This window comes from Ascidiella aspersa, chromosome 2, assembly GCF_963924565.1.
Source record: "Ascidiella aspersa chromosome 2, kaAscAspe10.2, whole genome shotgun sequence".
Lineage (NCBI taxonomy): Eukaryota > Metazoa > Chordata > Ascidiacea > Phlebobranchia > Ascidiidae > Ascidiella > Ascidiella aspersa.
In genome coordinates this window covers 12,959,134-12,981,368 of record NC_139448.1, presented here as the reverse complement: position 1 = coordinate 12,981,368, position 22,235 = coordinate 12,959,134, and the positions used below count along the sequence as shown (strand labels likewise).

General features: G+C 37.7%; 1 protein-coding gene across 1 annotated transcript in view; it reads left to right on the top strand.

The window, feature by feature from the left end:
• The window catches only part of LOC146163771 (short transient receptor potential channel 4-like), a 28,002-nt gene extending 9,272 nt beyond the window's left edge, over nt 1-18,730 (top strand). Inside the window, exons 4-18 of the mRNA XM_083381599.1 lie at nt 189-735; nt 1,152-1,278; nt 2,724-2,799; nt 4,124-4,308; nt 4,699-4,805; nt 5,526-5,621; nt 6,122-6,339; nt 6,935-7,124; nt 7,520-7,684; nt 13,126-13,252; nt 13,842-13,963; nt 14,341-14,550; nt 14,933-15,190; nt 15,914-16,044; nt 16,478-18,730. Of these exons, the coding sequence (XP_083237725.1) occupies nt 189-735; nt 1,152-1,278; nt 2,724-2,799; nt 4,124-4,308; nt 4,699-4,805; nt 5,526-5,621; nt 6,122-6,339; nt 6,935-7,124; nt 7,520-7,684; nt 13,126-13,252; nt 13,842-13,963; nt 14,341-14,550; nt 14,933-15,190; nt 15,914-16,044; nt 16,478-16,622 (2,704 nt within the window). The 3' untranslated portion in view covers nt 16,623-18,730. The remainder of the gene's footprint in view (nt 1-188; nt 736-1,151; nt 1,279-2,723; nt 2,800-4,123; nt 4,309-4,698; nt 4,806-5,525; nt 5,622-6,121; nt 6,340-6,934; nt 7,125-7,519; nt 7,685-13,125; nt 13,253-13,841; nt 13,964-14,340; nt 14,551-14,932; nt 15,191-15,913; nt 16,045-16,477) is intronic.
• Nucleotides 18,731-22,235: the final 3,505 nt, after the last annotated feature.

The window sequence follows — 22,235 nt, the reverse complement described above, 5'->3', positions numbered from 1 at the left end:
AATTTTTCCAAGGCCTAGGCTATAGCCTTAATAGCCTATACTGGATCCGACACTGGTTATACAGTTCAATTTTTTAAATGTGCGTTGCCTTAAGGTCGCAAGATCCTCGCAAAACTGGCTTAACGTTTTCGACAACATCCAATGCGTTAAAACCACCAGTGTCTGACAAGTGTCTTGCTTTCATATAGGGCCGTCGAACGAGAAGACATCAACGAGGTGCGCAGCATTCTTGAGGACTACGAGAGCGACGTGGACTCGACCGACAGCTCGGGTGACGAGCGACCGGAAGACAAGCTCACGGACAAGCAGCAGAACGGCAAGAAGCCGGCTCTTCGCCCGATCCGCAAGGACTCGTCGCAGCAAACCAGTCCTTTCAAGACCGCCATCCGACCCAAAAGCGACAAGGCCGAGTCCGAGATCGTGATTGAAATCGACGACACCGACAAGACTCAAAACGAGAGCCCGGCGTCAGATCACAAGCCGGTGGCCGCATCCAAGTGGGCCGTAGCAAAGCGCAAGCGACACTCGAAGGTCCACTTGCCCGTGATCACTACCACTAGGGCCACGCCTTCTGGCAAAGGCCACCGCCAGCACAAGTTGCGCAGCGTCACCGGTGCAGGAGCCGAGACGAGGAAGTTCAACAAGAACTGTCGTGACGAGTGGGGCAGGTCGGCCCTGTTCATTGCTATGCTGCAGCGCGACGAGGGCATGATAAGACTGCTTTTATCGTACAAGGTAAGACTATATATAAATGCTTGAAATCGAATGAACTTAATAATTCTAATGGTATAACAAATATTTCTAAAACCAAAGACTTGACTTAAAATTGACTTTCTATAGCGATGCTGTGATTTTGATTGGGAGTGGAGTTGGGTCCCTAATGACTTGGACTGGGACTTGACAAAAATAACTATTTTTTGCTTTACTGAGACATCGGTAATTTCGAAACTGATTTTTGTTCAAAACACCATCAATTTATACTTAAACACTATTAATTACAACTAATCAATCCAGTTATATAGTATACCTTCAACTTAAAATCCCAATATGTGCCTCGACAATTCTCCACTACGAAGTTTCTTGCACAAGCAACGGCCATATTAACCTTTACAAATGTTGGCCTAATCATGCATATAATATGTCTGGATTAGTTGGAAATTGACGAGTGCCTCTATCACGCCGTTGATTTTGGCTTTTATGACGTGGTTGAACTGTTCATGGAGCACGACCTAAACAGAAAACAAGTCATCACCGGGGAAGATTCCTTCTATCCGGCGGGTAAGTGTGGAATTTCGAAATGTTGGTTTCACTAAGTTTAAAATACAGTTCGAATGTGCCATTGAACATAAAATATTTAGCAACAATATAACTTCAATTTTCGATTAAAGTCAGTATTTTGCTTATTCGCGGATATGTCGTTTCCTGGTGTTGGTTTTGCCAACCTTCAATAAAAACTGTGCGATTGAAGGTCAATCTTTAAAAAAATCAATACAAAGTATAACGACCCAGAATTAACAAAAACGTAAAATTAATTAACAAAAACGTAAACGTGCCAAGTAATATTTAAAAAATGCTCTATTTAGGCTGAGGCTGAATCACAATTGCTAGCACTTTCAATTGCTGCACAACAACCAAGAGTGATTTGTGATGGTTTGTGTGCCAACCAAAACTTCCCAAAGGAATATTATAACTGTTGCCTTATAATTTGTTGCCGTTAATTTAGGTAATAATTAAGTCCCATACTATGTACGAAAGTTAACATGCTTTCTAAAATGCGGCAAAGCAGACATCTGGTGTTGTATGTGTATCGTTTTTAAAAAGTGTGTGCAAGGGATTAGACAAGCTGTGAGCGAAGTTTGCTTCCAAATGTTCGGTCGTGTGTGACGTTATGTAACCTTTTGGCGCTTAGCGTTAAACAGGAAATGCGAGTTGCGTTATGTTATGTCTTCTCGCACGTTAGGCCAATTTATAGTCTCTGAGTTAGTATAGTCTGGTCATGTAATGAAGGGTATTAAAGGTCAATTTTGATAACGTATGTAACATGTCAGTAGGCCTACAAAGTGTTGCAATAGGCCCGTATCTATATTGTCTATTGTTTTTTCAACACGACAAGGTTTTTTATCACATTTGGCCAGTAATACAACCTTCTCGTAACATGTTACCACAACACTTTTAGTATCGGTTGCACGTCCCTTCAAACGACTTTCTCACAACTTTACTAATAAACATGCGCGGTATAGCATTTTACCTTAACAAAAATAAATTACAACGTGAACACACAACCCTTCATTTCTAACCAAATTTAGATGTTTAAAACGATATACTCGAGTTTATTTTAAGATAAAGTTAATTAATTTATGTTATTTCCGAGAGCTGTGCAATGCTTGCAGACCGCTAATGAAGCAGGTCACGATAATAACGTACACTCCAACTAACCTTTTAATGTTGTGCGCTTTACCACTATTTTGCGAAATAGTTAGCACATCATGTGTCATGGGCCGTCTTTTTGCAAAGCCTAGATCAACAACGACCACACAGTCATATATGACTTCCATCTATTTCATTTTTAGCTGGGTGACACTAAACTGTTTTTTTATTATTTTAATCGCTGTTGTGTAATGTTTTGATTTTAAAATTGCTAATGTGTATGGTATGTTTTTAAGTCATATAGAGAGGCGACATGCATCTGTCTATTGATCTGTTAACCTTTTCTATTATTTCAGGGTTAACGCCGATTCAACTTGCAGCCCATAAGAACGATTACGTCATGTTGAAAATCTTATACACACACGGATTCAGGTTAAAAAATGTTTATTTTTGTTGTGTTGTGTTATAAAATATTAGTTTTTACTGCCAACGAGCTTTTATGAAAATCCCAGTACCTAAAGTCACATGACGCACATCGTTGTCCTTTGTTAGCAACATACTCAAACTATATCTATTTTTGCTACAGTGTTGAACACTAGGATTAGTCTGGTAATGTATAGGGTTATTTATTTTTCTTCCACTAACAGTGTGTGGAAGATGACCTCACAAATATCTTGGTTACTTAGGTTTATCTTCTGTAACAATGCATTACTGCCCCCTTTTAACTCCAACAACAATACCTTACGACCCCTTTAACGCGATTTCCGTTGCCATTTCTTCTAATTGCTAATAGAAGTTGTTTGTGTGTATTGTGTGCTTATGTGACTCTGTTGGCCAGGCCGTTCAATTTAGGTTTAATTAAGGGTGTCAATAAAATTGTTTTTACGTGTACTCATTATAAACAGTTTAGATCCGCATTTGTTGTGCTGTTTGGTATGATATTCGTGGCGTCATTTTGAAATAGCACAAGTACAAAATATATTACGAAATCTTGAATCGTAAAAAAAATCATACTTTTTATGCCAAGCAAAATGAATTAAGAGACATTGTCATAACGTGGCGACTGCTTTAAACCGCTTTTTGATCCTTCGGTCACACCACTCGTCTGAAACGGATGCCACGAATTTTCCCCGAGGAATAAAATCTCGGCTCGCAAACAGCCCGACACAGCTGACGCAGTTCGCGGCCATCAGTTGTGGCCGATCGAGTTGCCTTTTGACAGCCGTAGCCCGCCTTTCATTTTAGCCAATGGTCCGTAAAATAACTTTAATGTCGGGCGTAGCGCACCTTTTACGCGGTTTAAGTAGCGTGGGATGCTGTCGCGTTTTGGGGCTGACCCAGTTACATGGCAGCCTGCCCTCTTTTTTAAGATTTTAAACTGCTTTAGTTAAGGTTAGACGTTACTTTATTTAATATTTAATTTCTTCTATAGGCCCTTGTGTTTTTCTAATAGACGTGCTGCCCTCTTTTGGTAAAAAAATGACAAAAGCATACATATTTTTTTTGATAACCAATGACTCCCTTTTTTTTGAAAAAAAAAAAGTTCAGTTTCAAAAAGGTTATGCTTTCACAGTAATTTACCTGAATAATTGGTTAAGCTACTCCTACAAATCAGTTATAACGCTGAAACTAACAAATTAATTTGAAATAGGTTTTATCCAGTTCTTTGGATTGCAGACTTTATTTTTCCTTGTCCCGCTATACAAACTTAAGATTTGGCTCTGCATCCATTCAGTTTATTGTGAAATCGCTGCAGGATATCCAGCCAGGGTACTATGAAGCGGATGTTTTCGCGTCGCGATAAATCGGTGAACGAACATGAAACTTGCGTCACCACGGTCCTGGAGAAAACCTGGGACGCCTCGAACAACAAGATACTCTACTACCGAGCATTAGCAAGCCCGGCTTACATGATCATGATGCTCAACGAAGGAAAAGATGGCGATCCAGATCTAGGTCAGATGTAAAGCTATTGAGTTTTATTTGGTTTAATTAACTTCGTCTTGTCGTACATCGCAATGCTGATTTTAGCGTGATCCTTTCTAATGTAGCTTACCGGTATGAACTATAACAGTAAAAATGGTAGAAATTGTTTGCTTGCTTTATTCCTAAAATCAGATATCAAGCTATATGTGTTTTTTGCTTACGGTAAATTTGTTTAAGTAATAAAACTGCCGAAAAGTACTGCCATATTTTGAACTAGTAATTTTCTGCTATTTTGTTCCTCTTTAATACAAGTTTTAATTAAGAGACGCAATTTTACTATACTATTTATTTTATTGTCACCTCTAGCAATATTTTAAACGTCTGGAATTTTTTCCTTAGCACCAGATGGAAGAGATTTTCTGGAAAACATTTTCACGCTCTATCGAAAGTTAAAGAAAAAGGCCAACACTGAGCCGACTGCTCGATCCCTTTACGTACCCCTTGCAGAGCAGGTACTGAAACTGTAAGGTTATTTTTGTATTCTGTTTTCCAGTTGAATTATAGTGTTATCAAACACTATTTGCGTAAATGTGACAATTTATCCAGAAAATTCCAATCCTTTTGTGCATTAATACTCATGTGGAAACGCCAGTGATAATAATTAATTGAAATCGCATGCCTCATTTTATATACAAAATATTGTAAATTATTTAAAAACTTAGTTGTTTTTAATTTTTGGTAATAAAATATATAACAGTAAACATATATTCTTATTTTGTTATTAATTTTCAACGTCTAAATCTAGCAAAATTAAAACTCTAACTGTTGATTTTTTATTTAAATTATGTGTCTTTTTTAGCGAGTATTAGAAAACCTTTATATGTCACAGAATCTCTTGAATAACTTCTAAAGTTAATTTTAAAGTTTTATTTAATTACGACATACAAGTCGAATCGTTTAGAATTAAGTTTAGAATTAAGTATAGATCCAACACATAAGTTATTTATCTATTTATTGTCAGTAAGCAGGGACTGGTGCAGGATTAATAATTGTGGGACTGGAAACTGTTTAGGGATGACGCCACAAACTAACGTCATAAAATAATTATTGTTAAAACCCTTGTTGTTCTCTAGCGGTCTCCTGCGCAAATATACTGCTCAACTGCATGGTGGGAAACGGTACAAAAAACCCAAAAATGTGTATTAGCAATATACTATCTTTTACGTTCACAGGTGGAAGATTTTGCTTGCGACTTGTTAAGCGAAGTCAGGTCGCCGTCGGATCTAGCCGACTTACTCCGTTTTGATCCTCCAGGACAACCTCGAAAGGTAAGATATCCATAAAGCTTTTATTCCGGGTATTGTGGGCTCACGACAGCCTTTAAAAAAAATTGGAAGTATTTATTACCTCTTTTGCTGTTTTAAAACTAAACTAAGACATCTCTGTAAATGTTTGTCACGGGCAACGTAAACAATTGAAAGCAAAGGATAACTTTTTCTGGTCGTGTTCGGTGTATTTGTCCGTATATTGGTTTTAATTTCTGTCATGAAATAGTGGTTTGTTCGACAAAAAAAGTTGGTGAAAATAATTTTGTCGTTAATTCCGATTAAGAAGAAATTATCCGCCCGTACCTTTTCTTCTCAGTAATGTTGTAAATTAACTTATAGAGAAATAAATAGGTTTATAAAATGTATTGCTAATGTGACCTCAGCAAAATAATTACAAAAATAGAAATTGCGGAAAAAGTATTTCAATTGCTAAGGGTATAAAATCATGGACACTGCACTTCAACTTAGTGGTTACCCAAGCAAACGATTTTTGGTTGCAGACGTTGCAGAAGAACTATCTCGCACCGATGCAGCGCGGTTTCGAAGTGCGCATGAAGCGATTCGTTGCCCATGACAACTGTCAGTTGACCCTGTCCTGCATACGCCAGGGAACCTTGTTCGAGTCGGAAAACGGCTGGCGAACTGGGCTGCTGAGGGGTGTCATGGGTCTTATGTTTCCCGTTCTGTGCCTTGCCTTTATCGTGGCCCCAGATTCACGGTAAGTTTTGCACAAGGTATACCGGAGTTGAAATGCTTAATTAACGCTCGATGTATTCCATAGAGTATTTCAAATCTAAGGCGGTGGGCATAAATTAAGCACGATTCACCTTTAAATTCACTAGGCCGAGAAACGTAAAAAATTAAAACGTAGTAGCTTGTACCAAATCATTTGTCCGACATAAACGTAAGATAAAATGTTTTGTCAAAGGTATGGTATACTCTGTAATTAAAAGTTATTAGAACTGCAAAGATTACAGAAAAATAAGCAATAGTTTTGTAACAAATCACCAACGTCCAAAAAATACTTATTTTCAAAAATACAAATTGTTATTGTTAAGCTGCTTTATTAAAAGAACACTCGGTATGTAATTGCAATATAGTCGGTACATCAACGAATATTTAGTTACACTTTTTAATACATCTATTTGTTAAATATTGGCGATCATTTTAAACGGGACAATCCAACTCTTTATGCTACTCGTAAACCTAACCTTTCTTATTACATTCGAGTTTCCCCTTTGATATAACTTTAAATTGTCACCAACGCGGCCTCGATTTGACACTTGTCCGTAATAAGCACCAATGCTCTACAGAGTTGGCAAATTGCTTCGCAACCCGATGGTGAACTTGAGTTGTCACGTTGCCTCCGAAGTCTTTTTCCTTCTTCTGATCGACATTCGAATCATCACCTTGACATTTGCCACTGAAGACTGCCTTGGAGTGAAGCCGGGTTGGATAGAATGGCTGATAATAACCTGGATAATTGCTCGTTTCGTCGACGAGGTAAACATATTGCCGTGGTTGTATTTAATGCTGAAATGTCGAGGCATACTAATTATTTTACTTGTTGTTAAATGCATTTGCAAACTCTTAAGACTAAATGTGCTCTTTTGCGACATCATGTGGTAACAATCTGTGTCGTTAGACTAACTGTTATTTATAATTAATATGCCATTCTTTGTGTCTTTTTGTCGGCAAACATTATTAAAATAGGCCTAAGCCTAATGAATTTTCGAGATAACATATAGAACCAGTAAACAACGTTTCATTTCTCATCATAAAATGATTAAAATTGTTCTTCGCAACACAGGAACGTAGATTGTAGTTTATGGACTTTTTACAAAACAGTTTTTATATGTGTTTTAGTCTGCCATTTAAGTAAAATCTTTCCTGTCTAGATCAAAAAGTTTCGTGAAACGCCGATCAAGGAAAATTTCACGAATCAATGGCGTTTGAACGATGTCGGCACGTTGGGATTATTTCTTGTTATTATCGTGCTGAGGATAGCGGAGATCGCAATACACAGCTCTCCCAATAAGCTTGACCCGAAAATTGTAAGTAAGGTTCAATTTACCAATAATTATGTATTTCTTTTTTAGAGTCGGTTTGTTCTGTGCTTTTTTTAACAAGATTTAAGTATGTGTCTTAAAATACACAAGTTTGGTTGCTTGTGATTTATGTTTGTTACTTAGGGGTACTGAAAGTTGATGTCCACTGAAGTCTTTATCAGTTTACAAACAATAAACACAACGATGGTTACAAAACCTTAGTTCCTTATTCAAATAGAATCACACAAAGTTATCAACACTAATAGCAATAAACACAGAATAAATATAAAACTTAATTTACACCGCAACAGAGTAGATGTTACCACTAACACAGGCGCGTCTCAAATGAAGGGCAAACAAGACACGTTTAAACGAGACACGTACATGCTCTAGGCAAAGCGCGCCACTAGGAGCAGTGTTTAAATAAAATAAAACACTAAGGTTAACAAACTCATTATAATTTTTTTTTTTTTTTTTAAAGATGCCCGTTAGCTAAAACCAAATAGAGGGACACAGGCGAAACACCATCTTTGGTTAAGATATCGGCCAGTTGCTTATCTTTAGGTGACCATGAAATATTAGATATTTGGCCAATGTCAACCAATTCTTGAAGTACGGCAATGTCGATACGTAATCGTTTATCAGTAACACATTTGGAAGAATAAATAGCATCACATAAAGAGCGATTGTCGGTAATAACTTCGATAGGAATATTTGTTAAATTTAAATCATCGAAATACAATTCATTTAAAAGCGATTTTAAAAATACCGCCGTTTCAACCCCATCGGACATGGCAAGAGTTTCTGCAGCTAGTGTGCTGCGAACAACACGCTTAATTCGTTTTGATTGCCAACTTAACAAGTTACATTGCTTGTTAGGCCCAACCAAAAATACCAAGTAAGCACCTTGGCTTCCTCCGTCCATAAGGTTACCAAACGCTGCATCAGAGTACACCACCAATTTGCAATTGGTGGGACAACCGAGACTTTGGTAGGACAGTGTTACCTTTTCCGTCTTCAGTCTTCTAATAATTTTGTTGCAGTCCAATAAATCCCTCACAGTAGCCCTCTTGAAGTTTGTTGCAATAATACAAACATTAAAGCTAACATCAGGTCTTGTCTGGCCACTAACCCACAGGAGCTGACCAATCTTTGAACGTAAAGCCTCCGCTTCCTCACAAGTTAGTTTTTGATTTGGGGTTTGTCGTTGCTTTGCATCGATATTTAGAGGCTGTAAGCTGTCAATGTACTTATCTTGATTAAAAGCAATACCTTTTTGATCATGCATAACATCCAACCCGATATAGCGGAAACTTTCTGAACTTTCCTTTCCTACTTGAAAGGTACTTCGAAGTGGTTGGATGACGCTGTCTTCAAAACATTGTGATCCAGCCCATAAAAAGTCATCAACGTACACCAGCAGTATTCCTTGCAATTCTTTTCCATCGTTCTTGTAAAATAAAGCATGGTCAAGACGAGATAATTTACAACCAACTGATAACATAAAACCTTTAACCCGTTCATACCACAATCGGGATGCATCAACAAGGCCGTACACGCACTTCTTGAGCTTCCATAGTACACCTGGAGGTTGTTTAGCTTCTAAAGGTGGTTTAAGAAAAATATCCCGCTGTACAAGGTTACCCTGGAGAAACGCTGTTTTTATATCGATACTATTTAATGCCCAGTGTTGACATTGTATAATAGTAGACATTACTCTTAAAGAATCTTTAGAACCCGTCGGGGATTCCTTTTCCAAACTAGTGAGGTTGCGCTCTTCAAAACCTCTAGCAACCAAACGTGCCTTTGGTAACAAACCCTTATCTGTTTGTTTCATGGAACAAACCCAGCGAACCGAAACAGCTTTCTGATTATGCTGAGGCACAACCTCATACACAGCATTATCTTTCCAGCTTTTTAACTCTGCAAGCTTAGCAGTATCATAACAAACCGGGCTGTTAATAAACACCTCATCAGTACTCACATTCTCCTGTTGCGTTACGTATGATAAATCTGAAACGTCGTCAAAATTTATCCAACCTTTAATGCCATCGAGCTCCTTTGGATGGTTGTACTTGATATTGTAGGCGTTTCTGTGCTTACCGGTTGCCTTTCCAGCTCGACTTAAAACTGTAGCTGAACATAAAACGCCATCTCTGTTATTAAACTTTACACACTTATTTACAAGCGACTTTCCACCAAGAACTGGCTGGATAGTCATACGAGGTTCAGCCACAGGACCCGTTTCGTGTGCAACCGAAGTATCACCCGATGCAACAGGGATGCCGGCATCAGCAGAAGTGTCAACAGAAACGCGATCATCTAAAAAAGAGGCTCTATTCCCTACAGTAAAATCATTAACAGTATCATATTGATCAATAGAAGAGTCGTCAGAATTAGAAATGCTATCATCTTCCTGCCCTGATGACGACAAACGTGAGGTTTGCTTTGCAGGAATGCTATCTGCGGAATTACTGGTTAACGGTTGACTATTGACAGACGCAGGTTCAACTAATTGTACTCTACAATTATGTGCTTTGATAAACTGACCACCGTGACGTATAAAAACAACAGGCCCATCTTGACCGAGCACTGTTGCGGGCCCCTTCCATTCTTTTTGATCCTGACGTTTATAATAAACACGATCACCTTGAATATACGTGTCACGGGTTTGTCGTGTCTGTTTTCTCAAAGCTCTGCGAATCTTTTCAGAGCACTCCGCGGCAATCAAAGCCTTTCGAGCTGTTTGAAGTGCTGAAATGTGGTCTCCCACTGTTGGACTGTGTGGGTCTGACATACTGAGTGCTGGAAAGTTATCTGTAAACACAGAAGGTAAATTTGCGTTACGGCCAAACACAATTTGAGACGGGCTAAACCCATTTTGGTTAATAAGTGCGTTCTTCGCACTTAGCGCCCAAGCCAAGGCCGTGTCCCAATCACAAGCACCATCTGCTCTTACTTTGTGTAGGGTTTCAGTCAGAATTAGGTTGTGGCGTTCACATAGACCATTGCTCCAAGGTGAGTAGGCGGCTGTAGTTGTTATCTTAATATTAAAACGACTGCACATCTCATGAAACTCATTATTATTAAATTCGCGCCCATTGTCACTGAAAACGCGTTTAGGAGCACCAAAGATACTAATCCAATACTTGAGAAAGTGTTTTACTATAGTAGTCGACGTTTTACTTTTTATAATTACTGCAACGCTAAATCTCGAAAACATATCTATCATATGAAAATACCATAAATTAGGTTGCAGTTCGTGAAGGTCCATGGCTACCACATCATTGACGTCCTCAGCCCACGAAAGTCCGACTATTGGTCTCGCAGCAGGCTTCTTATATCGCCTGCAGATATCGCACGATTGAACAACCTCCTTGATCAGACAGGAAAGTTTGGAACTTTGACAGTTGGCATTTTTCAGCAGCCTCTGCAGATTTTCGATTGAAGCATGCCCAAACTGTAAATGTAGTTTAACAATACTCTTACGTTTATCTGCATCGGTCATGTTCTGTAGAAGCAGAACATTCTCAGAAGATTCCCCTTCTCTGCTGGGTGAAATGTTGACACAGTAGTGACCACTGCTTGAAAGAAATAGTTCAACATCTTTGTTAAACATTGTTGCACAATCATGTGCAAGGTCAAGCGTAGTGCTTGCCCGTTTTAATGAGGATTTACTCAACAATAAAGGTAAATCATCTTTTATAACCGCAGCATCAATATGGCAAGATTTTCCTGCGATTAATGCTGGAATTAATACTTTCTTTTCAGAGACTACTTTTCTCCCATCACCAAAACGAAAAACAGTGTGAGATGGGGTAAACTTTACTCTCTTCCTAAAATCAACATCTAGGTTATCTACATAATTTTGAAGCCAATGTTGGCCACAAACTGTTTTTGAGCACGCTGTGTCAATAATTGCAGATTGAAATGTTTCTGCTAAAAAAATTTCTTTATAACTCGAAAACAGCACCAAATTAATTTGCTCTTCCTGTGTGTTTTGTGTAAAATTTACCGAAGCAGTATCACTCCTATGTGGACATTGATTTGCCCAATGCATCTTGGAGTCGCATATAACACATCTGGATATTTTACCAAATTTGTCTTGGGGGTTCAATTTTTTACTTTTTGTGAAACGGTTAGATTTGTTAAATTTATGCTGATTACTTGTCACATAGGATTCTTCTTTGATATCTTTTAGGTGGGATTGCGAGGTACAAGCATCAAGTGGATTTGTAAATATTCGTTTGAGTGCAGATTTCATAGTGGCAAACTTAAGATCACTTGCCATAGTTAGAGCTAACTGCCGTTCTTTAGGACTTAAATCTGCGCCATCTAATATTTTGAAGGTTAAGATAGCGTCTGGAAGTTGCATCTTATGAAAGGACATTTTGTACGACAAATGTTCAAATTCTATAATATAGTCTGCCATACTCATATCTTTAGTTTTAGCAAACCTCGTAAAATTTGCGTATGTCGAGTAGGCTTCATCAACTGTCTCCGTTTGAAATGCGATGTCAAGGTAATGTATTAGTTGTTCCATTCCGGTTTCAGAGTGCAGATCTCCATGAGTGAGTTGTGCCACAGCCTTTTCAGCCTTTGCATAGCCCTCTAGGCTTTCCAAAAGGACAACAATTGCCTGTTCTTTTTTTACAACAGGCGTTACAAGTTGCCACATTTTAACTTTGTTTTTCCAAGATGAATATGGCGTATCTTCCCTAAACTTAGGGGGAGACTTTATTGAACGATTTGTTGCCATCATTTAAAAGATATCAACCATCCTCTGCTACCATTGAAAGTTGATGTCCACTGAAGTCTTTATCAGTTTACAAACAATAAACACAACGATGGTTACAAAACCTTAGTTCCTTATTCAAATAGAATCACACAAAGTTATCAACACTAATAGCAATAAACACAGAATAAATATAAAACTTAATTTACACCGCAACAGAGTAGATGTTACCACTAACACAGGCGCGTCTCAAATGAAGGGCAAACAAGACACGTTTAAACGAGACACGTACATGCTCTAGGCAAAGCGCGCCACTAGGAGCAGTGTTTAAATAAAATAAAACACTAAGGTTAACAGGTACAATGCTAACCGTTAGATACGAACGGATGCTCAGAGCACACGTTTCCATCAAAACAGTTGTACTGACTACAACATATGTTGTATACGGTATACGCCATTCTACATGTTTTTATAAATTAATACAGTACAACGAACAAAATAGTGCATTCCGCATGCGATAGTAGGATCAAAAAATATTTAAGAATTTACATCAACCTATATAATGGTGACATCATTTTTTTTACACTTAAAAACATATTTAAAAAATGTGTTTTTTGGATTTTATCGGGTATAATATTGTTTACTTTCATGATGCTGAATAATTTTGAAGTTTAAGCATGAAATGACTACCACGTGACCACCTTTCGTGCCTTGTTCCCAGTGCAACCGAAGTATGTGGGAAGAACGGGACATCGCCCTGGTTTCACTCAGCGAATCTTGCCTCGCCTTTGTCACAATCCTCATTCACATCCGGGCCCTGGAGCTGCTTTACATTGATCGTACATTTGGTAATGGCGTATAAATCGTACTAACCATCCTGGACAACCGAATGAAGTGATAGTAATGATTTCAACGCGTTTCGAAGTTTGGGCGACAATTATTGATTGTTTACTTGACGCACTGAGCAGAAAAATCGTTATTCATTTTGTTCCAATTTACGAAATTTGGGTATAATACGAACACTAATCAAATTGCATGTAAACCTTTGCTCACCAATTCTGAATGAAGTACTCCACCAATCTTTAGATGGATTAACCGAAATCAGTCGATTACTTTGGAGTACTAAAGGATAATAGAGTCTTTTTATAGATTGAAAGGCACTATAATTCTTGAATGATCGACAGAAGGCACTAAAATTTGAAGGCACTAAAATTCTTGAATGGTTGACTGATTTCGGTTAGCCCCTCTTGAAGGCTCACATCGGGTATTATGATATATGAGCCTTTATCGTTGGCCAGAGTTCCTGAATTGTCAGATCCCAGTAGTACACTAATATGTATAAATGTGTTAGCAATATATATGTCTTCTAAATTGTTATATTTGGCTATATACTGTGTTTAAGTTGGGCCTATACCTATTTTTCTGTAAATATCGCAGGTCCACTTCAGTTGTCACTTGACAAGATGATTCTCGACACGATTCGATTCCTTCTACTTTTCGTCATTACGTTTTTCGGATTCGCATTGGCGATGACTCAGCTGTATTGGGCCTATGGCACTGTAAGTATGAAAACACTACTCGGGTATTATGGTTGCCTATATCCCACCTTGTCTAAATTCACACCGAAATACCGAAATATAGTTAAAGAAAACACCTCTAAAATAATAATTAAATGAAATATATAAATTGGCCATTGTTAACTAAATGAAATATATAAATTGACGTTTGGTTATAAAAGTCGGTCATGTGGCACGGTCATTCATTTATAGTTTAAATTTGCTATTACAACTCATGTAGCCTACTTGGTACAAATTGTTTAAAATAGTAAGTTACGGCATTTGATAATGATGCTGCAATTTAGGAAAATGGAATATTGCACATAAAAACTATCAAGATAAAAAAATAGAAAACCGCTTATCGTTTTACTTTGTTCTAGGCCAGGACGGCCCGTCTTGCACAGCACTACAACAAGACTAATGCCACCTTTCAATCGTCGGTTTGCGAAGGCCAAATGGACAATACGTGTTACCCCGTCTATTCGACGTTCGGGGGATCCATTCTAGAGCAGTACTGGACCCTGTATGGGTATGGCTGGGGACAAGAACCACCAAGCGCTGTCAAGCTGGCCCCACAGAAGAACAGCAGGGTAACTAACTAACTGTATAGTTCGGTTTAGAAGTTTGTTTGCATTGCTATTGAAAATAAAGCTTTGAAAAGGGGACGTGGATGTAGCCTGAGAAAGTAATTGTAATGAACGATACTTATATGTTAAAGGTAATGACATTTTGATACACTTTTCAAATAGCTATGCAACTACGAAATATTCAAATAACGTGTTAGAAAATAAGGCTGCTTAAACTAAAGCGTGAAAAAACGCCCGCTGACACTGTCGTGAGCAATGGTCTTAAACGGGCTTAACTAGCCAAAACAAAGTTTAAAATCACTGGTTTTGTACATTATTACATCTCACAGGTTTGTACATTCTTCATACAACGCTTTTGACCAAATCTTGTCCATTTTTCGTCCAGGCCAACCTGACCGAGTACGTTGGCGCGGGCATCTCAATCATCTTTCACCTGTGGGCGGTCGTGATCATGCTCAACATGCTCATTGCCATGATGTCGCATTCTTTCGACCGCGTGCGAGACAACGCCGAGGTCGAGTGGAAGTATCACCGCTCCGGCATGTGGATGAAGTTCATCTGCAAGGGCATCTACCCGCGCCCGCCACCCATGAACCTCATCCCGTCGCCGCGCGACATCAAGAGCGGCTACAACTTTGTCAAGGTGAGCTCTTTTTGTACAAATACGTTTTGTTTGTTATTTTTTTGCTGAATACTACATGAGTAAATGTTAAAACACTGACGTTGCTGTTGCGACTGCTGTGGGTATTTCACTTTGTGGTCATGTAAATTACATTTGTGCTTCCAAGTGAAATACCTGTAAATATTCCTAATAACCGAATAACGTAAGTATAAAGACTAGGGCTACTTAATTGGAAAATGGCGGTCCCTATTCGGACCTTTAAAGTTAAAACTACATCTCTACAAATACGCAGTTACCTAAAAAAATGTTTAACCACTTTGCGAACGATAAAGTGTCATTTTCAAGTAACTATAGAAAAGAGGAAGATCCTCACAGGCAGAACAATAAATTTGTGCTTTTCGAGACAAGTTGCAGTCGCCTGGTTTAAAATAGGTAACCAGATTTTCCGAGCCTGAAAAACATATTGTAGACTTTTGTATCTGGACCTTATAACACTATTGGTGACATAATTTCACAGCTAACACTTATTTTTACCGATTTAGTTTGACAAAAAAATTAAATGCTAAAATTTAGGTAAATTGTAATTATATGCTCATTCTAAGAATAATGGTGACGTTTGTTTTCATTATACAGGTCTTGCCATAAAGCTTATCTAGCAAGTTTATCTTTTTGGTACAAGTACCAATACGTGGGCGTATATAATGCCCGCCTGCAGTTCTGCATAAAAATGCAAATATTTTACAGAGGCACCTTCCGAAATGCTGCTGCGGAGGATCGGACCTCCCAAACAGAAGCAACGCTCAAAGGCCCAGCTCGAATGACAACACACCTGAGAACTACAAGTATAGGCAAGCTATTTCAAGGATAACTAACAGGTAATAATACAAAAGATGTTTGCGCAACCCTAAATCTACTTACACTCGAATTATAATTAGCCGATTTAACCATGAGGTAGGTTGACCATTGGGCCTACAACGATTTTAAGTTAGTTGATGGCTTAGATAAACCGTTGGCTTTTTATGTAGTTTGTTCTATTGCAAGGTCTTTTCAAAATTGTGAGATTAACCTTTAAACTTTCAAATCTGAAATGTCTGTTTCAAGCAGTCTTTCAGTCTATCGCATTTACAACCATTTTGTTGCTTTAATTAACATTTTGACTCAAATAAACTTGCATTACTTTACTATAAAATGTATTACTGCTATATAAAGCAATTACAAAACTCTTCAATCATGTAAAACCAACGTTTATCTTAAAGCATATCGGTTCCCTAAGACTTCGATTAATTGACGTATTGCAAATTTTGACAGGTACTTAAGACGGTACCTTCTGCCGGACTTTAAGCACGACGACTCTGAGCAGTTGGCGGGCAACAACAATAACAGATCGACGAGCCAGCAGTCACGTAGGGGAAGAAAGCCTAGCTACAGCAATTCAGAAATCAGTAGCAACTGAAAGCCAGCCGACTGCTGAACTTGCCAGTAATTATAAAACCTATAGTGGGTTTGTGCTATGAAGCGAATTTCACGTTGTTATGCAGCCCATCATATCGCAACAGAAGCAAAGATGCTGGACATCTGAAACTCTGTAACTCACCGATGGTAAAATATTATCTTTAATAGCCGTATTTATTGCAGTATGTTATCAGATGTTCCATGCTGTTAATGTAAAGTTTTTTTGTGTCTTAATAACTATAAGTTATGAAAAACATTAGATTGCGCAATATAGTATTTTTTCTAACCTATATCAGGGGGCGGTATTTCAGAAAAAATACACATTCGCGGGGTACTGTACCGACAAACCATAACGTCCTACTTATGTTTGTTCATGTTCTCGTTCAGCTTTGTTTGTGTTATTTAAGTTTCAATAATCACGTTAAGTTTTGATTTTGCCTTATCTTGCACAAATAGTCCTTGTTACTTACAATTTTTGCCATTGTATCATAGGGAAACTTGCGAAAATTATTTAAAATAACAAATAGCTTCTATTTCGGTTACTCCTACTTTGCAATCGCGTTTCATACTTCTTAAAAAAATATGTCCTAGATTATTTTGGATTTTCTTGCCTGGCTTAGCCTAAGCCCTAAATCAACACAGTGAAGCATTGACCACAGACATGTGCAGCCCTATTTGTTATTTTGAATATGATAGTGTTTTCGTTCATTATATCACTTTTTTATGTTACTTCTTTTCCATATCACATCACTCTCCAATGGACAACATATTGTACTGGCAAATAAATCCTCTACATTTACGCGCCATTAGTCTTTGTTACGCTTGCTTTTTACGTAATAACTATGCCCTGTTACTTCACAATGCAACGCTTAAAGCTGTTTGAAGAACTGCAGTTTTTTAATTTATGCTGGTAAATAATATTGAAAAGTCCTTAGTTTGAAATTTTCCAGTTAAAATGTCAAATTGTGGGTCTTGCACTTCTTTATAAATGTGGTAAACAACAATTCTTTTTTGCAGTATCGTCTTGCTTTTGTGTTCCTATAGTTACTACTTTAAAAAGTTATGTCATTTTTTTAGTAATAAGTTTTCGTTCTGCAGTAACACTCTAAATTTCGATTTTTTGCCTTAAAGTGAAAAAAGCTCCACTAGACTGAATCACTACCTTGTCATATTTAATAAAATAACAAGGGTATAAAAGATCCATAAAACAGATAAAAAACCTAGGATATCTTAAGGATACCGGACAGATTCTGCTGTCATCGTGTTATGTAAAATTGGATAAAATTACGACAAACAATAATTTATCTTTACTTTATCTCTCTCCACTGTCCCATTCTTCTAAGTTGACACAACAGTAGTTGGTCGATTGTTGATCAAGTGTTCTAACATCGCATGAGGAACAAGGTATTGACATTCTCATTTAGCAAGGTGTTGTCACATAATGGTTTGACCTGTAATAAACTCGAAACCTTTTTTTTCACTGTGCCTCTTTACACCTTCTCTTCCACTGAACTTCTTTCATATTTGCGTGCTTGTCATTTTAGTAGCTTTTCTATCTCGTTTGATCATCAAAAAGTTTTGGATTTACAGTCGGTCCAGCTATTGTTACATGTGAAATCAACTGAACGGATTTTTTACTTTTAAACACGAATTTAGCTTACGCTATCTCTATGTTTTCTTTGTGCCTTTTTTACAAAAACACATGCTAAAAGACAACCTATTTCATTATTGTATTTCAAAATGCGTCTTTTTGGACAATCTTTTTGTCTATTAGTTTCTAAACAACATTATATCTTAAATATTATTCTATACAAATTCTCGCCAGTTCTAAACTATTTTGAATATCGATTTTACTCCTTGCCTATCTTAAGGACTTGCTAACAACATTTGTACGAAACTGTATGTACTTTTTGTGTTTTTCGAATTTGGTTTGCATCCGAAGTAACATAAATACCTAGGCCTATAATGTGTTAATTATATAAATTCATCTTTGTACGAGCGTTTTCAAAATTTGTAACACTTTTTTTCTCTACTATTATGTCAAATGCAACGCGAAAGGCCTATACAGTATGTGTGAATCGCTCATTAAATTTCTGGTTCAAGTTTGGAAGAAAACTAAAACAGAATATGTGATGTTGTGGTCGATGCTTTAGTTCAAAGATTTGGTATTTTTATGGTAATTCCTAGTATTTCCTTAGCGTAGTAAAATTGTGCCAAGCAAAGTCAAATATAAATTAACATTTGGACAAATTATCAAACTCTGCTTTTTTTAGATTAACGGATAAATTAAACTCCCCCCTCGTTTTATATTTGTCGAAAAGACGTTGTTTTAAAAAAAACAATCTTGCTTAATAATACTGTTTATTACTTTTTGCAGATACTTTTGTGTTTCTTGAAACCGACAGGTTGGCTCATTGTGTTACGCTAGTGTATATATATTGTTATTGGGTGAACACAAATTGCACACTGCCTGGTTATGTTATACACCCTTTGAAAATGCGGCCCTGCGTATTAAGTTCATTTTGAAGAGGCTCGTGCCTAAAAGTAGAGTATGAAGAGAGTATAATAAATAAACAAATTTATTTATGAGCTACATACCCATAATAACCTGGTAGTCAACATTCCAAACATCAAGATTCCTATAAATTGCTGTAGCTTAATCATTTTTGGGTAGACTAGGCACGGATATGTAAAAAGTAGCTTGATATAATAAACTGCACATCAGCTTAAAAGGTCGAGTAGATCGGCATCATCTTGATTAAGACGTTTCGATACGAGCTTATCACATTGACTAAAGATGATACAAGGTTTGCAATTCATTTTTATTAATCCTTTTTCCCAAATGAAAAACATGAATCGTACACCTGAGTAAACAGATCGCATAAGCAATTCCGTATTTTTTCCGTAATCTACAACAGTTCTCCGCAACCGGCGTGCCATTAGAGCAGGCAGGGGCGCCCGCAGAAAATTTTCCAGGGGGGGAACCAGGGGCGTAACCAGAAAATCAAAAAGGGGGTTCCTGAATTTTCAACTTGGGAATTCCTTTATTTTTCGTCTGAAGTTAATGAATAATGACGTCATAAAACAGTAACAGTATGACGTCATAGAATGGTTATTGCAAGACGTGATACAAAAAACTAATCAGAAAAAGCCAAATACGTCCAGCAAAAGCGACCACGTGCGTCGTCGACAATCCTGTCAGGCGCCAGCTGCGAAATCACGGTGTGCAATCGTTAACTTCAGGCAAAAAAAAAAAACCAAGACCGTTAAATATGTGTGATTAATTGTGGTAGAATCACACAAAATTCGACTATCCGCATCGCAATTTTTAAGTCCCATGAACAGAACGAGCGCTAAATTACAAGCACTTCTTTCACCACCTGCAATACTAAACGAAAATTGTTTTTTCCGGGTGTTATTATGCCACGATTAGCGCAACATCTGCGCCGAGCTGTGTGCCAAGTCAGCTAAATTACAAGCTGCGGTTGAGGGAAATAAGTTGTCCATTGCACACTTAGCACGTGGTCTTAGAGTATGCTTAAAGAGCATAATTTTGCGTTAACCATCATTATTTAAAAATGGAGACTTTGAAACGCGCACGACAGTCACCATTATACCTCGTTTTAAAAATCTGCTTCAGTAAAACAAATGTCGATGCTACACCAACATCGGATATTAGCGCAGAGACCGAACAGCGAGGAACATACTGCGTATAACTCGACGTTTTTCAGCGAGAAAAAATTAAGAAGGTTTGACTTAGCGTTGTCAATTGTCGAATACACACTTGCTAGGTCAGCCTAAACAAATAACGAAAGAGAAAAACTTCCAGCGTTTACGGTCGACCAAACAAAAGACTCGATTTTGGTTTCGCATTTGATTAAGACGCGTGACCCAATTACTTAGAAGCATGGATAATAATGTATAATTTTTTTAACTTTTATAAGTAATACATATTACACTTATAAAAAATACCAATAATCGCATTTTGAAATTCCAGGGGGACAAGTGCCCCCCTTCCCCCCCCCCTTGCGGGCGCCAATGAGAGCAGGAGTTCTTAAACTGGGGTATATGGACCCCTTAGGGGTCCGTGAGCTAGTTTTAGGGGTTCCATGAAGGCCTACTTGAAATATTAGTGTATAATGTAACAAGTAGCAATTTATGTCAGAAAACAGTTTAATTAAAAATAAAACGGTTTAGCACTGAGTGCATTAGGACTCCATTTCACTTTCACATTTTTGGATCGAAATCAGCAGACTTGTGAAGTCTATTTGTATTGTGACGTAAATTTATGACGTCGTTTTTTTTAATATTGAGGCCTACCTTGGTCCACGCGAGGCAAAACAAATTTTAGGGGCCGCGGTAAAAAAAGTTTAAGAACCACTGCATTAGAGCATGTCAGTTGCGCCACGTTGTCCACGAAGGTTTATTTCAATATTTAGTAAAATTGACTTAAGCATTTTGATCTTATGTTAGGCATTTTGTTCCTATATGCAACTTTTACAATACGTTTAATTGCCCAAAACCATATTTCGAAAAAAAGTTCATATTTTCTGTAAAATCTATACTACCAGGGGATTTGCGCGTCTAAAACATAATAATGCTTTCAACAAATATGCAAAAGCGTAAAGAAAGACTATCCATACGCTCGAAACCCATGAAATACAATAGTAAAACCACTGGTATATTTTTGTCCTGAATCTTATCTCCTCGGTTGGCAACGTAGAAATTAATCTTGACTGCTGTTCCAAAAAATAAACAAAATAAAGCAAAAAGTGCGGCGGTTGCCTTTTCAATAATATGCTATTAAAACGCCTACAATGTCCGCGTCGTGAGTATATGGTTGAATAATAGAAAATTTCTTTTTTTACAAAAATGTTCAGCATATATAGCACACCTTGTACCGGCTCGCATCACATCGATTGTTAACACTATAGTTGGCGACCAAAGTGTCGCGCGACACGTAGTAACGTGTCGCCAGCACTGCTAAGTATGTCGCGACCCTCTGCAGGGGAAGTTATACATAAAGTACGCAAGCCTGCCTGTTTTTTGTTCAAATGTTGTATGTGAGCAATGAAGAACACTGAACACTATTGTTAACCCTATTATAAATCTGACAAGCTTGTTTTAAAAATAAAAAAGGAGGCTAAATCACAGGCCCATTTGTAAGGAAAATTTGTTTTGCTTTAAGAAATGATTATATGTGAGTGCGACACTCGCACAAATTCATTGAAGTTTTGCAAAATTTAAAAGGTTTAGAAGTTTTTTTTTTCATGGTAAAATTACTGTTGACTTGTGTTATATTTTTTTATCTAAACGTAGTGGTAGTTTGTCGGATTGCGATACATCTTCAAGGAATAATATCTCCAATTTTGGTCCAGTCATCGGTATCGGTTGCTGAATAACACACAAAATACCTTCGTTTCTAACCATGCACAAAACCAGACAGATCTGGCGTATTCCAAGTGCATCCCATACAAGGAAAGGCGTATAACAGTAGCTTACGCGGCCTATCGCCGCCACGCCCACACTGCTAATAGATTGCTCGTGCCTGACCAAGAGAGGCATCGGCACAGCAATCGAGAGTTTCAATTACAGGCCATTCCCCAAGAGAAGC